General features: G+C 37.4%; 1 protein-coding gene across 2 annotated transcripts in view; it reads right to left on the reverse strand.

Annotated features, from left to right (window-relative positions):
* itpkb (inositol-trisphosphate 3-kinase B) overlaps positions 1 to 13,993 on the reverse strand; it is a 29,270-nt gene extending 15,277 nt beyond the window's left edge. Inside the window, exons 1-5 of one of the 2 annotated variants that reach the window (XM_055149559.1) lie at positions 13,599 to 13,993; positions 10,397 to 10,551; positions 9,434 to 9,593; positions 8,702 to 8,995; positions 7,411 to 8,190 (exon numbers count right to left, since the gene is read on the reverse strand). In XM_055149559.1, the coding sequence (XP_055005534.1) occupies positions 7,411 to 8,190; positions 8,702 to 8,995; positions 9,434 to 9,593; positions 10,397 to 10,434 (1,272 nt within the window). In that variant the 5' untranslated portion in view covers positions 10,435 to 10,551; positions 13,599 to 13,993. Of the gene's footprint in view, positions 1 to 7,410; positions 8,191 to 8,701; positions 8,996 to 9,433; positions 9,597 to 10,396; positions 10,552 to 13,598 lie in introns of both variants that reach the window. The other variant, XM_020933579.2, reaches the window with a different exon arrangement.
* Between the last annotated feature and the right edge of the window lie 599 nt (positions 13,994 to 14,592).

A 14,592-nucleotide genomic window follows, 5' to 3' on the forward strand; every position in this document is an offset into this window, starting at 1 on the left:
ACATGGGAAAATATTTGGTTAATGATCAAAATGTAAATGGTAGAAATATGAAATTCATTACCGACCCTACACCATTTACGACTGGATATATTTAAAATTTAAATAATAAACATAAATCGATCATAGTGCCAATATTTACCTGGTCATCCATTTTTTCACTTCTGCTAATGTTCCTCTTAACTCCTACTTGCAAATGCTTTGAGATGTCCAGAAAACCAGAAAACGTGGTCATTTTTGGTTGTACGAGAGAAGGACTGGGACACTTTGTTGTTGTTCAAGCATAAAATTGCTTTAACACTTTTTTTTTGTAGTTACTTCTCCATTATGAGACTCGTGAAATAAAGGTGAGAGGTTATTTTGTAGTAGAAAAGTGAAATGTGAAAGCAAAGGGAAACACGCTGATGTTTTCGACTGTGCAGCATCAGGGAACCACCAAGTCAACCTAATAAGTCTTACCACAAGGTCTCTTCTGCTTATGCAAAATTGAGTTTGCAAAAATAAAACCAAATGCAAGAACACGGGTCGTCTTGCAGTGCACAACATCAGCCTTGCATAAATAGTGCAATACCTCTGCCTTTTTTTTTTAAATCTAAAGATAATTTTGTTTGTTATGTAAATATATCATTCAGAGAATTCATCTATGAAAAACCTTCAGCACTTGATTAACCTGCATTCTAATTATTTTCTAAAACAGATTTCACAATGCAGTATATGTTTCTTTCCATGCCTTCTTAAATTCACACTTGACTTTGTATAAAACTATTTACATAATTTTCTTAATATTCTGTGTGGATTTTAACAATTTCCCTGTGCACTTGTTTCTGGGCAGTGTAAATGTGTCAGATTTTTCTCCCTAAAATGCATATTCTGTTACTGCCTTTTCTCACAGTCTATTTTCTTTACATAACTGAACCCAATGTGGTAAAATATGTCTCTGTTTAGAAGTGAAAGCCACAGCTTGTACCAGATGCTTCTTTTTTGCCACCAGGACATTCACATGTAGCAGGGTTTCCCCAAACTCTCTGATCAGATGATGCAAAAATATAAACTCAAGACTGAGCGACACTGTTTTTGAGTTCAAATATTAGCTTTGATCTGCGTCACCTTGGCTTCACCCTAAAACACAAGTACATTAAAGCATGAAAATGTGGGCTAAAGGAAAAACATTGTAGTCTGTCTATATCTCCAAAGCTCAAAATGCTCTGTTCCACATTGTGATGTCATGAAGCGGTATAGTCCCCAAATTAAGAGCTGCCTTTTACCTTTTATTCAGTAGAAATTGCAATTGCATTGTAAGGCTGAAATCATCCAAATTATTCTAGTGAAAGTGTATGGAGTTTAAAAACACAGTGGGCTATTTCGTGTATTATCACATGACATTACAAGATGGAGTGTTTTCCATCTGAGAAACAAACTCAGCCTAGTTATTCAGCGTTTGTGCATTAAACATGTGTGAATGAAACAAAACACAACCCCAGGTATGTTTTTGATAAGAAAATAACACTATATCTGATCAGAAAATGGCATAATATGGGCCCTTTATTTATAAAACCAACACATGTTCTGAAATGCTTCTAGCTGCCAATTTAATTTCAAGTTGTATATTGTATTTGTATTTCTCCAAAATTATTCAACCCTAAATACACAGATATGGTGATAAACCATAAAATGGCCTATATAGAAATGAGGTTTTGAACCCATGACCATCACTAACAAAATGGTGTTGAAGCAATATTAGCCAGTGCCCTCTAGTTTTGTTTTATCTTGAGCACAAAATTTTGACTAGCGTCCCCCCCAGCTCTACGACGACAGTAGCAGACACATAAAGTGACTTCCAGCTGCTAGAGGGAAACTCGAATTGACGTCACGTGGTTGTCATAGTGACGGGCTCGCGGTGGTAGTGAACTTTTTCCACTGTAGTACAAACACTGTCACGGCCCGTGGCTCAGGCCTTCACATTCACTTGAGTTACAGTTCATTTTTCAGCCTCTGGTCAGACGTAGAAAAAGTCTATGTTTGGTATTCCTCATGAGGGGATGGAGGTTTGGCTCAAAACGAAGACGAATGGACAGATCAGTTTAGTGTGGGACCAGAGGAAAGCAGAGGTGAAACTAGAGGCATTTCTACAGTACAGTTACAATAGTGGTGGGACTAACAGAAGTAAAAGTAGTCATAGCTTTATTGTTTTGTATTCATTGGAAAGTACTTACAGTCACCTTGAGCTTTAAAAGTTGTAGTAGCAGTATTTGTAGTAGTCGTAATAATAGTAGTCATAGCAGTTGTAATAGTAGTAGTCATAGCAGTACTAATAATAATAGTAGTCACAGTGGTAGTAGTAACAATGAAGATATACTACTATACTACTATACTACTTGAAATAGACTACTTAATGAACATACTTGCGTTATCATCTGTAGTAGAGCTAGTAATAGTAGTAGCTGTAGTAGTAGTAACAGTAGTACTAGCCGTAGAAGTCGCAGTAGTCAGAGTAGCCATAGTAACAATGGTGAAGCTATACTACTTGAAATAAACGACCTAATTTACATACTTGCGTTACCATATGTAGCAGTAATAGCAGTAGTAGCAATGAGGGTAAGCTTTTATTTTTGAATTTTACTATTAAACTAGAATATATAGTTTACTGCTGCCCTACTTCTTCCACCTTCAGTCAATCAACAGTTTAATTTATAAAATGCATTCAAAAGGCCTGAGGTCACAGTGTGGAAACTGTTGAGTGTACTTACAGTGTAAAGTACTGGGATGTAGTAGTTTGTACTGTGGGCGTGTCTCTGCTGTGAGAGATGTTTGTGAGAAAAGGGTGCAGCTGTTTGTTTATGTGAGGAGCATCTTTTAAAGTTTCACAAACAAACTCTGAGGCACCACGTCTGTCAGTTTGACTAATGACCCAGCACAAGTTCATCAGTCTTTGCTCTTTGATCTCTAAAACTGCAAATAATCAATAATTTATTTCAGTAATAATTTAAAGGGCTCATTTTACACAATTTATACACTATTCTAGTCCTCCTATCAATCAGTTATTAGACAAAGACGGATAGAATCAATTGCATTGAAGCTACCAAATGTATGTATTGTAAACAAAGTGAAACATAAACACCTATATCTCAATTTCATTTTTATTCTATTTTATACAGTATTTTTGCCCTATAGCCCTACTCCTCTTTATTCAGTTATTAGTGCACGAAATGGACAATAGCTTAGCCTATTCAAAATTATTCCTATTTCTATTAGAAGCTGTTCCAAAACAAGCTTTCTCTACTGATTTGGCAAAAAGGTATAAAATGCAACCACTTTACATTTTAGCCTCTATCAATTACTTGTTCAGGGGTTTAAATACAACAAATACAATTAAAAGAACAGGTTTCATCATAACACATTTTGAAGTGTGATATATTACTGAAGATAATATAGACAATAAATAATAATACTGAAACTGTTATGCCATTGACACTATAACCCAAGATCAGATTTAAACCACAAACTCTTCTAAATCTACAATATTGTTAAAATCCCATGAGCTGCAATAAATAAACAGCAGAATGAAACCAATTAGTAGTTTAATTTGCACCTGTAATGAGTCATAGTAGTGATTTATTCAACCTTTTACAGCTTAAATCTTATTGTATTGCCAAACAATAAACAAAAAATAGCAGTAGTGCAAAGAAAACGTACTTCAAATAAATGTTCTTCCAGCTTTCAGATATTGAACAATAAGTTGATACAGTAATTATAGTGACAGGCCTATAGGTTTAACACAACTGAAAACTGATCTATATCTAAGCACAGGTGTCCTTAAGTTGCCAGTGCTCCACCACAGCAGATTCAGCCCTCTTTCTTTCACTGGAAAAATGCCCAACGCTGAAAGATCTGCCAAAGCTCTTCTATATATGGCTCTGTTCTGAACTAACAGTGTGTGCTATGCTCTGAGAAAACTAAATGATATCATCTTAAAACTAATGACCATGTCTGAGCAGATGGCTTATTACGTGGGCACCTGTGTTCTGGGGAAAAAAACTAAAATGCCACGCTTTCTTTGGAAAACCTTTTGAAGGTTACACTACAATGAATGACCACAATCCCTGACATACATGGACTAAGCCTGAACACTTCTTATGTGGTTACTTAAGAAAAGGCAAAAGATTAACTGGGAATTTAGAGAGATAATTTTGTGGTTTTAAGGCATAGTTTCCAGTTCATTTTAATCTCAGGTTTGTTTTGTTTTATGTTCCTACTTCGATCCTCTTCTGTGTCTCCACCGCTCCTGCTCTCCTGCATACCTCCCACACAATCAAGCATACTTTATGTGTTTCTGCCTGTTTCATGCACTCAATGTGCAGGTTGGAGCCGTCAAGAAGAGGTTAAGATACAGGTTAATTTCACTTTATATATGCTACAATAAGACAAACAATTATATTAAAATGTGCAAGTGTCAACATGGCAAATACACATCTCATAATATAGATGATATTTTAACAATGCATCTGTAAATGACTTTGTATAGAGAAGAACTGGATTGATATGGAATTACTGGTAACCACAAAAGAGCAGAAATATCACTATTCCCTATTTGGGAGATTAAGCATGACATTTCTGCTTTTGCCTTCACTTTTTGCTGTCATTTGTCATAGTTTAATTCTAGACAACATACTCGACATTCAGTTTTTTCATATCTCCAGAACAACTAACTGTGATATTATCCATTTTTTGACACCCCTCTATCAGGTCCTGTCACAACATATTAATATTAAAAGTTGTAATAATACAATAACCTGCTAAATCAAGTCATTTTAATTCAAATTAAATGTTTTCTATGTTTTTAGCCAGCTGTTTGGCTTTTGTAACTTGCCCGGTCATCATAACTAAACTTTGAAATTTGCTTGTAACATCCTTATCATCATGTATCTTAGTGGTTCATTTAATCCTGACAAACAAAAGCATTTGTTGCTGCTTGTGGAAAACAAAGAATGCAGGAGATATGCAAACATGAAAACAAACCCTATTCAAATCCAGCAGCCAAATTCATTTAAACAAATGAAGTCTGCAGGCCAGGACACCTGCAGGAGCCCAGACAGGTTTAAGAAAGAAAACCTGAGCATCTGAAGTGCCATTTAATATTCACAGCCATTTAAATGAAGCCACGCATAGGGACAAGACAAGGAGGAAGGGACATATCAGCTGCACTGTGATACACATCTTGTAAAGAAATATTATACCTCTATCTTTTTTTTTAAGTTTAGAAAGTTAACATGATAATTCAAGCTCCTTTTCATTTTTTTTTTAATTATTATATCACTACGGTATTTTGTTAAATACCATGGCAGTGCTAGCTTTGTTTGTGCACATGGACGTACAATAGAGTATGGAATATGCAATGTTCTTAAATAAAGGTGAGAAAAACTGCAAGGTTCTTGCAAACAAACTGCATATGTTGTATGAATAGCTTTGTCTATATTCACGGCATAACTATATGGCATAAAAGTAATTATAATTAAATACAGGCATTTCTGACAAGGAAACTGCCAATGCATTTTATAACTGGTGGTTGCAATTCTTCCAAAATCTGAAATTGTTTTAATTTTGGACACCTGGACTCATCCTCATATCTATTCAGTGTGAAAACCAGCAAGTGTCATCTTCTTTTAAAACAAAGAACAGTGTAATCCAAAGCATTTCAAAGCAGAAGTGAGATGGTCGTGTTGTGAACTTATTGCTACAAACAAAAATTGCATCCCTCCACCTACACACAATGTTACTGCCTCCAGTTTGAACCAGATCCAAATACTGTAAAAAAAAAAGAAAAAAGAAAAAAAAAGGAAAAAAAAGTAGCCCTGCAAGAGTAATCACCATCAAATTGAAATCTGAATGAACACAAATAGCAAATCTATATGGTACAAGAAGTACCATAATTTCCTTCACAAACAAAATAACAAAATCTCCTGTTTCATTCTGTATAAAAACCGCTAACCCTGTAGTTTAGATCTGTACAAACATGTCCTGAAAAGTGATACTGGAGATGTCTTCACTTCATATTTCAGTCCTTTTATCAGTCCTACTTGAAGCATTTAAAATGTGAACTTGAAGAGAATCCCGTTATTAAAACATAAATTGCAAATCTAATCGTAATGCTTGCCAGAAAACTCACAAATATTTCAACTCAGTTTTTCAGCTCTACCAAAGTACCTATGACTGTTTCTCTCGAATTTTATATTTTTCCTTTAATAACACCACTTTCCTTCTGTACTCCCCGCACGCCCCCTCACATACACCCCCTCACACACAGGTCAGGCACAGAGCTGGCTTTGTTTGGGAGAATGTCATCCACATCTCAGGGAGGGGAGGACAGTTTTATACAGCAGCAGGCTACAAGCACGGGCAACTCCAAACGCAATGCACGTATCAACATGAACACTTTACAACAACTGACAGGATGGGTGCTAAATCAGGTCTCACACTCTGACTAAGACAATATTAAATAGCTACGGAATTCCCTTTGGGCCATCACCGTCTATGTGTGTTTTATATTATGTGGATAAAAAGGTATGGTAACTTTGCTTGTCACCATGAGTTATTGAGTCTATGGTTGCAACAGGCATTGTGGTTTAAAAGTCCATTATGTAACTTTCTGGTGAATGGTCTGACACCTGTTTGTCTCCATAAAGATGTAATTGCTTTGTCTGGAATGTTGCACAGTATGGCATTAAAACAATCAAACTTTACTAGGACAAGCAGGCTGAGTTGTTCAGATTTGTGGAGAGGTTACCCAGTTCTCAGCAGGAATGCATGTTTTTAAAAAGCATGTAGAGACAATAAAAAGGTAGGTAGTTGAACAAATGCCAGATAAATGAATTAATGTCATACAGTGGAACATTACAGGCAAAGCAAAAGATAAGCAGGTGGAAACGCCCACACCAGAAAAGTTACATAGAGCATCTTTATTGCTAAAAAATGTTGAATCATATTCTGTCCCACATAATTTCGGTGTTAATAAATAAGCAAATAAACAAATATACAACTGCCTATAAGTTTTCAATTAATTTTCACTTCAATTCACCAACACTTTTTTTAGCCACATGAGGCAATTCAATGGAGCAAATAGACATGCATCTGCTCTATCTCTCCATTACTCCCCCGTTTCCACTAAAAGCAAAACACAAACAACAAACATTGTGAAGACCCTAACTTAATCAGCAATCAGTGATCTATCATAACAGCTATGATAAACAGGTGTTGAACTGACATAAGTGACAATCCCCATAGAAAAAACACATTTTGGATCATATTTTGAGCTATGTTACTCTACTAATAATTCTATACAAGCCTTTTAAAATATATAAATACAAAATAAGATCTTAAGTTTTTTGTTTGGTTTTTTTCGTTTGATTTTGTACTTACTGCTTTCTGCTGAGAACTGAGCACGGTCGGGTTGAGTAGCTGGTCCCCCCTCTCATTGTCACTGGAGATGTCTTCTTCAGACTCTTCCCATGATGAGGAGAACCCAGCAGAGGAGGTGGAAGATGAAGACAGCTTTCTGAGGGAGCGGGTTGAAAAGTTGTGCCCAGGAATGGGGCTCGAGCCTGGACTTGGCGTGTAAGACATTGGCTGGTCTGAGCTGAGGCCTTCTGAAGCTGGAAGTGGGCTCTCGTGGTCCGTGATTATAACAGCTGGGATTGGAGGAGTGTTAGTGAAAGAGTGGTTTTGATCTGGTAGGTCCGATAAAGAAGCTACACCACTTTCTGCTAGCTCCATTTGCGTTTCATTTTCATGTATTTCCATTTTCTCTATCTCTGTCCTTTCTCGTTTAGCTTGAAGTTCATCTCCGTCTCCATCCTTCCCTCCAAGTCGTTCTATATTCTCCCCATCTGACAATAAATTCTGAGAAACTGTATCCATACTGCGTCCATTTTGGTTCTCCGTGGGTAACTTGGCAGAACTTTCCTCCCTCCTCTCCCCTTCTTCCTCTCTTTCTCTTCCATTGGGGACCACACAGGGAACCTTGCTCTCCTGTGGGTGTGTCATTGGGCATTGGGGTGCAGAGTTTTGGGATTGGCTGAGCGGGAAAGGGGCGTGGCTAGTCGATCGTCGTGGAGACCGAGGACTGCGCTGGAGTTCGCTGTTAACCTGGGCACGGATCCCGGAGATGTGGGCCTCAAAAATACCGACTTTTCCTCTGACCTAGAAAGGCAACAAAGGATTTAAGTTAGTTTGGTTATCATCCTTGATATATTATACCACAGGTGTTCACTTTGATGTCGATTTGAGAGTCTTGGCGCTGAAGGCAGTGTTCCACAATATGGTTTTACAAATATGTATCTCTGTATCACCATCAAGTTAAGTTACAGGTCAGATCTGTAGAGACGTAATCCAGCTCACAGTATTTGCAGATATTTTTACAACACTTTTCTGAATACACCAGATAAAATTATAGACAAATGTAAGCTACATAATACAATAAATCTGTGAACATTCAACAACACAACATTCTATAGGCCAATATTGTTTAATACAAATGGGTGCAGCTAAAAGTGATATTGTTAAAAGAGTTCATGGGTCTAATAGATATGATAAGGATCAGCATTTGCGTATTTACCTTTTGGTTATCTAGTGTTTATAATAGTTTTAGTATTAATTAGTATTTGGGCATCAACCCACCCTACACAACACAAAACCGCTGGGTCAGTCTCACCTCCACGTTCTGCAGCTCGCGGTGGATTTGCAGCAGCTGTGCCTGGCGTCTGCGGCCCTCACGGGTCTCCCCTCCCTCCCCCGGACGCTCCTCCTGCCCCTCCGCCTCCCCTCGGTCCTCACAGCCGGGCGAGCTCAGGCGGCGCACCCTCTGGCCCACATTGACACCCAGCAGCTCGGGACTGCGCGGAGAAGGGGAGCGAGCACGCCGAGGCGGGCTAGGGCTGGGGCACAGGGAAGAGGGGGAGGAGGGAGAGGGGAACACAAAAGCTGGACCCAGAGTTTGACGACTTGTCTGGCAGCAAAAACAGAGAGGAAAAAAGAAGGGTGAAGAGGGGAGTGATTCAGGAATACCATGTAAGGTAAATACTATGAAGGTAAGCTCTGCAGAGTAGTGGACTAAGTTTTCAAGGTGAAGTTCATAGAGTCAGGATTAAAAGTACATCTCCTTAAACTGTGCTTCCCCATATACTTTTCTCATGTGACGGGTTAGCACAAATAAACTTTGGATTAATGAGACAACCATACATTTCTTTCTTTCAGCTTTTCCTATCAAACACTGCTACAACATCATAGAACATAGTCATTTGCGTATTTTAATAGCAGGTTTTAGGCTTTAGATACCTGCTTTTTAAAAAACAGGACAGGTATCGTAAATAGTATAACAATAGGCCTATCTCATCTTGGCAATTAATTAACACATCAACTTGACTAAGTGATATATATTTCTTACCGTAGGGCTGGTGGGGCTGGAGGGACTGGTGGGGCTGTAGAGGCCTCCCAGCAGAGGACAGTAGGTGCTTCTGTCGGGGACGGGGAGCACGGGCCGACCCACAGCACTGGACCTCGCTCTGGAGCCGTTAGAGGAGCCTGGCTGAGCGTGGAACTGATTACTGCTAAAGAGACAAGAAGAAAAACACATGAAAACAGCACAATACAGATTTTTATGTCATGTAATTCATGTCATTCATGATTCATTCATGATCATAATTATACACATACAGTTGTTGTTTACAGCTGTTTAGCAGTGGTGGAATGTAGTACAAAAGTTCAAAAGTAAATTTTAAAAAAGTCCACTTTTTTACAGTGGAAACTGTTTTTCTTTTACTTCACTACATTTGAAAGTTGTCCCAAATCTGAGCAAAAAACACAGCTAAAAAAATGTATTAATAGATTAAATCCCTTAAAATTCACTAAATTCTTTATCAAAATCACTATGTTTGATGCTTTAATTGTTCTAAAAAAATCTCTGCAAAATACATTTTACTTATACTATTAAAGTACATTTTTAAACAGGTACTTACACAGTTTTATTTGCAGTAGATTTTTTCATGTGAAACTTTTACTTGAGTAATTGTTTGTCCCAGTATTTGTATATTTACTTGAGTAATAACACTGCTGTTTACTATCTACATGATTGCATGTCATTTATGAGAAACGTTTAGGAAGGGTTTAGTTGTTCGTAATGTTAAGTTACTTTTCAGTTGATTCATAAATTTTAGAAATTTGAATTACAGAGCAAACAAAGGAAAGCACTAAGTGGAAAATAGGGCAGGAGTTCTTCCTCAATGACTGGTGAAGTTAAATGAAATGAGAGCCCATATTTCTTGTTAAACCGCCTGTCAGACTAAACTAACCAAACAAGAGTGCTTCTAGGCATAGCCCTGTGTGAAGAGGAATGCACTGTGATAGTGACCTGTTCATGACTCTGAGGTTCAGGGCAAAGGCTGCCATCCCCGCGGCCAGGCCATGGGCTTCAGGAGCTGGACACACATCGGACAATGTCCCCTGAGTCAAGGGCGCTTCTGCCTCTTCTGCATTCAGTCAGCAGCTACACAACCACAAGGATGTCTGCAACACAACAACAAGGATTTAATCTAGTGTTTAACCCCATAGATCACAATTCAGTTAAACATTAAGAAACAAATACAGCCAGAGGGACATTCCCAACTGATGAAGATAAGGTCTTTAATTTGTTTTTATGACCATCATAAATGCAACCCAAACTGGTATCTTTACTACTCATTCACTATTTTAATACACTTACTAAATTACTACCAGTACTTAGCTCTATTATGGAAGTTTACACATTAACATGATGAATCTATTCTACCCAGGCCCTTCAAAACACACAAAGACCAAGGACCAAGAAAAATCTACAAATGAAAAATCAGACAAAACAAGAAACATAGACTCAGAGTGCAGATTAGCAGACAAAACAGCAGGTGTTTATAATGTTATGATTCTCCTACATTCAGTCTATGTGTATGTTGATGATGACACCAGATTTGCATGTATTCGGACACTAAGTTTAGTTTCCTCTACCACATTTTGCCTTCTTTTAGCCAATTTTATATCTGGTTTTGTTTGTTTGTGTTATGTAAAATAAAGAAGTACTGCTCACTTATAACATGATATTGTTTACACCACTATTCTATCAACATTAGCAAAGCATATTCAAGTGCTGTTAAAATGGAAAGTGTCAAACTTAACAATGCAAATAAGCCTGAGTGAGCGCTGACACAACACTTTGCGTTACGTTGGTCCTAGTCCAGCAAAATGAATGTACTCTTTTTATATTGCACAATGTTATTTATATTTATAGGTCTGACTAAAGATATTTTGGTTAAAAGGTGCACTGCAGAGAGTAAAAGAGTAAAAGAGACTAACAAAATAATAATACTTAAAAATATCCAATTTATTATAATTCTGATTATCTTTATGTAAATCTACTATGTAAATAGAATTAGGTGTCTTGCTGAATGCTACTATGATACTACTATTGTATTTCTAGTAACACTGGTATCACTAAATGGGATCTAATCTAAATACTGCTGTGTTTATTCTAGCAGTACGTTTCAAGAACTATATTTGTTTTATTGTGGAAGAAAAAATAATTAAACTAGAACTACACTGGGCCCACATCAAAGCATTCGTCCTATCCTGCAATTTCAAGGATCAACAGCCACAAAAACACAGTAAAACCTATGATTTGTAAATTTGTCCTAAACTCATCTACTATTTTTTCCCTAAAATGTTCATAGAATAAATACACCCTGCAGTCAATTTACTGAGGTTAAGTTTTGCATGGGTTGATGGTACTTGGCCGTACTATTGTCTCCCTGGCTATATGTTTGAACCCTGGCCTCCTCCAAGAGCCTGGGGATAGGCCTTGATTTGAGATAAGTTAAGCAGAAGGAGCAGTCTGAACTATGTGGTGCAGATGGGATTTCCTTGTAGACCAGTGACGCACTTTGAGAGAGGGATGGACACAATGTGCTGTGCCTCTCAAGTGGAGGGTTAGTCACAAGTCCTGCTTTCTATTCACACTAAATAAAGACTTCTGTGAGCTGCAGGAGCTTTGACAATGTATTAGTTACGGTGAAGGTCAGGTTAAGAGAGTGGAAGGAAATATGTAGACATTTCCAGGAGGAAAAATCACTGAAGGATTTTTTGTCATCACATGTGGAAAATGTACTGTAAAAGTTGTATGTAGATGTGAGCAGTTGCAAGGTAGCATCTTTAAAACACATTTTATATGCAAAGCAGGAGAGCTGTGAAATTCTAAAAAAAAAAAAAAAAAAAAAAAAAAAGTATTTGATAAAAAGAAAAATTTTATCTTTTGCACATTTGTGTTTTTCTTTCAAACCATTAACATAATAATAATTATTATTATGCAATCGGCAGTACTTGAACCTGATCTGAGGCAGTTACAGGCACGTTGTAACACATGTCGAAACACATGTCATTTTATTCAATATTGCTCATCCCTTCAACACACTTTAATTGGGCAATGATAGATATCAGCAGGCAAAGAATATCTCCTTGTAAAATATAACAAAACTACTATTTGTGTGTTAAAATGTCATACTGTCAAAAGAAAGAGCGTATTTAATATTATTGTGGTATTGAAATTGGTATTGCATAATAAACTATTTCCTTGACCAAAATTGTTTTATACTTTAGTACTGCAACAACACTACTTCCAAATTTCTTTTATACTAATCTTATTCATGTTATATATGATGGTGCTTTCATTTTTTCCAATGATGATGCGGTCTCCTACAGGATCCAAGAAGAGCGTATAGCAAAGGTCTTTCCAAATATTTAACCAGATAAACAAGGCTTCATCCTGGTTAGGGGACAGTAACTACAAAGACAAATATTACATTCAAACATGAGCAGATAATGGTGAGAAAAGCTTTGCACAGACAGAACCCATTTTGCTCTGAGAGTGAGTGGGACTGTGAGAATATTAAAACTGCCCACATGATTGCACAAGTGGGCAATGACAGAAGACACAGTAAAGAGAAAAAGAAAAGAAGCACTTGGAAACTGTCTAATTGCACAGTTCAAATAGCAACCACTTTGTATTTTTGCGCAATAAAGGCCAGTGTCATTCAAATAATGCAATAATGACCTATCTTATGCAAATTAGCTTAAGTGACTATGACAAAACAACAGGCTACTGATTTTTTCTTTTCCATTACTCTTAGCAATCTATTGTACCCCTTTTCCATGCATAAAGTACACTGAAGTAGCCTCATTTTCACTTATTAGAGACAAATTACCTCAGGATGGTCCCCCAAATCAGAATATTCTTTAATCCTAATACTTTTTTGGATAAGTACTGCAGTCCCTGGACCAAAAAGAAAGCTAGTTACAAAAATATGCTAACAATTTACAATGTGAGTGCATGACTGAGCCCAATTAACTCCAAAGAAAATCCAGTTTTTGCCATTATTTTGATGAAAACCTCCTGCCCAGGCTTTGAAAGTACACAGTTCATAATTTATTTTAATTGTGTGATAATCAACCACTGCTATGACAAAACTAGAACAGAATAATGGTAGCAAACATCCAAAAACTGTGAATTTATCAGGTCTTGGTTACCATACCTTCCCAGCCTCTCCAAAGCTTCAATCCGGGGAGGTCAAATTTTATCACCGTGTACCGCCAGTAGCATCAGATCCAAGTCGAGTCCTGGTTCTTCGTACTGCAAAAACAACAACCAATCGAGAGAAAAAAAACACTACTATATTAAGATTTCACGCTTTTTTCTTCTTCGATGCTTTGGTTGCTCCCTTTAACACACGGTCTCGACGCTGCTCTGCGCTCCAACGCCAAAAAAGTTTTCAAAAATTGGACCAAAAATGGGCGATCCTTTCACGTTTGCGTCGCCGGAGTTGGAAAGCTTTGGAAGTCGCGATCAAAGGGCGTTGTTACTGACAGTGGCCCTCACGATAAATAGTTTTTTTCTGGAGGTTGGTGTTGACATGCTGCTCGTAGTAAAAGCTAGATCTGACTGACGGCACAATCCGGAAACGCGCTGTCTCTCTTCTCCCTGCCTCCCTCCTCTCACTTATCAGCACTATGCATAGCAGTCTTGGTCTATTCTGTGCTCTGGAGATGTCAGATTAGTCTGTCGCAGACTATTCTACATCAGATAAAAAATTTAGTTGCTGTTTAATTACAAATGCCCTGGTAAAACGTTAGAACAACTCATAGCAAGGCATAATAAGGTACAACTCTAACCTGATTTATGCTATATTGTTTCCTCATTATAAACATACTGTACCTGGAGTTGTGTTTTGTTTCATTCACACGTTTAACACACAAACCCTGAAGGTAGGCTAAGTTCTTTGTTCATATGAAAAACACTGTTCCACCTTGTGATGTAATTTGGTAATACAAGAAGCGCTCCACTGTGTTTTTACTCCATACCCTTTCACTAGAATCATTTGGATCATTTCAACCCTGACATTGCCCATCTCTGCTGAACATAAGGTGAAAACTTGAATGTGTGAACTTGTGTGAATGAAACAAAACACAATTTCAGGAGATGTGAGGAGATAAAAAAACATTATAACATGGCTTAAAGCTCACAAGAGT

Source organism: Boleophthalmus pectinirostris, unplaced genomic scaffold (assembly GCF_026225935.1).
Source record: "Boleophthalmus pectinirostris isolate CB_2022bp ecotype Guang Dong unplaced genomic scaffold, ASM2622593v1 HiC_scaffold_13, whole genome shotgun sequence".
Lineage (NCBI taxonomy): Eukaryota > Metazoa > Chordata > Actinopteri > Gobiiformes > Gobiidae > Boleophthalmus > Boleophthalmus pectinirostris.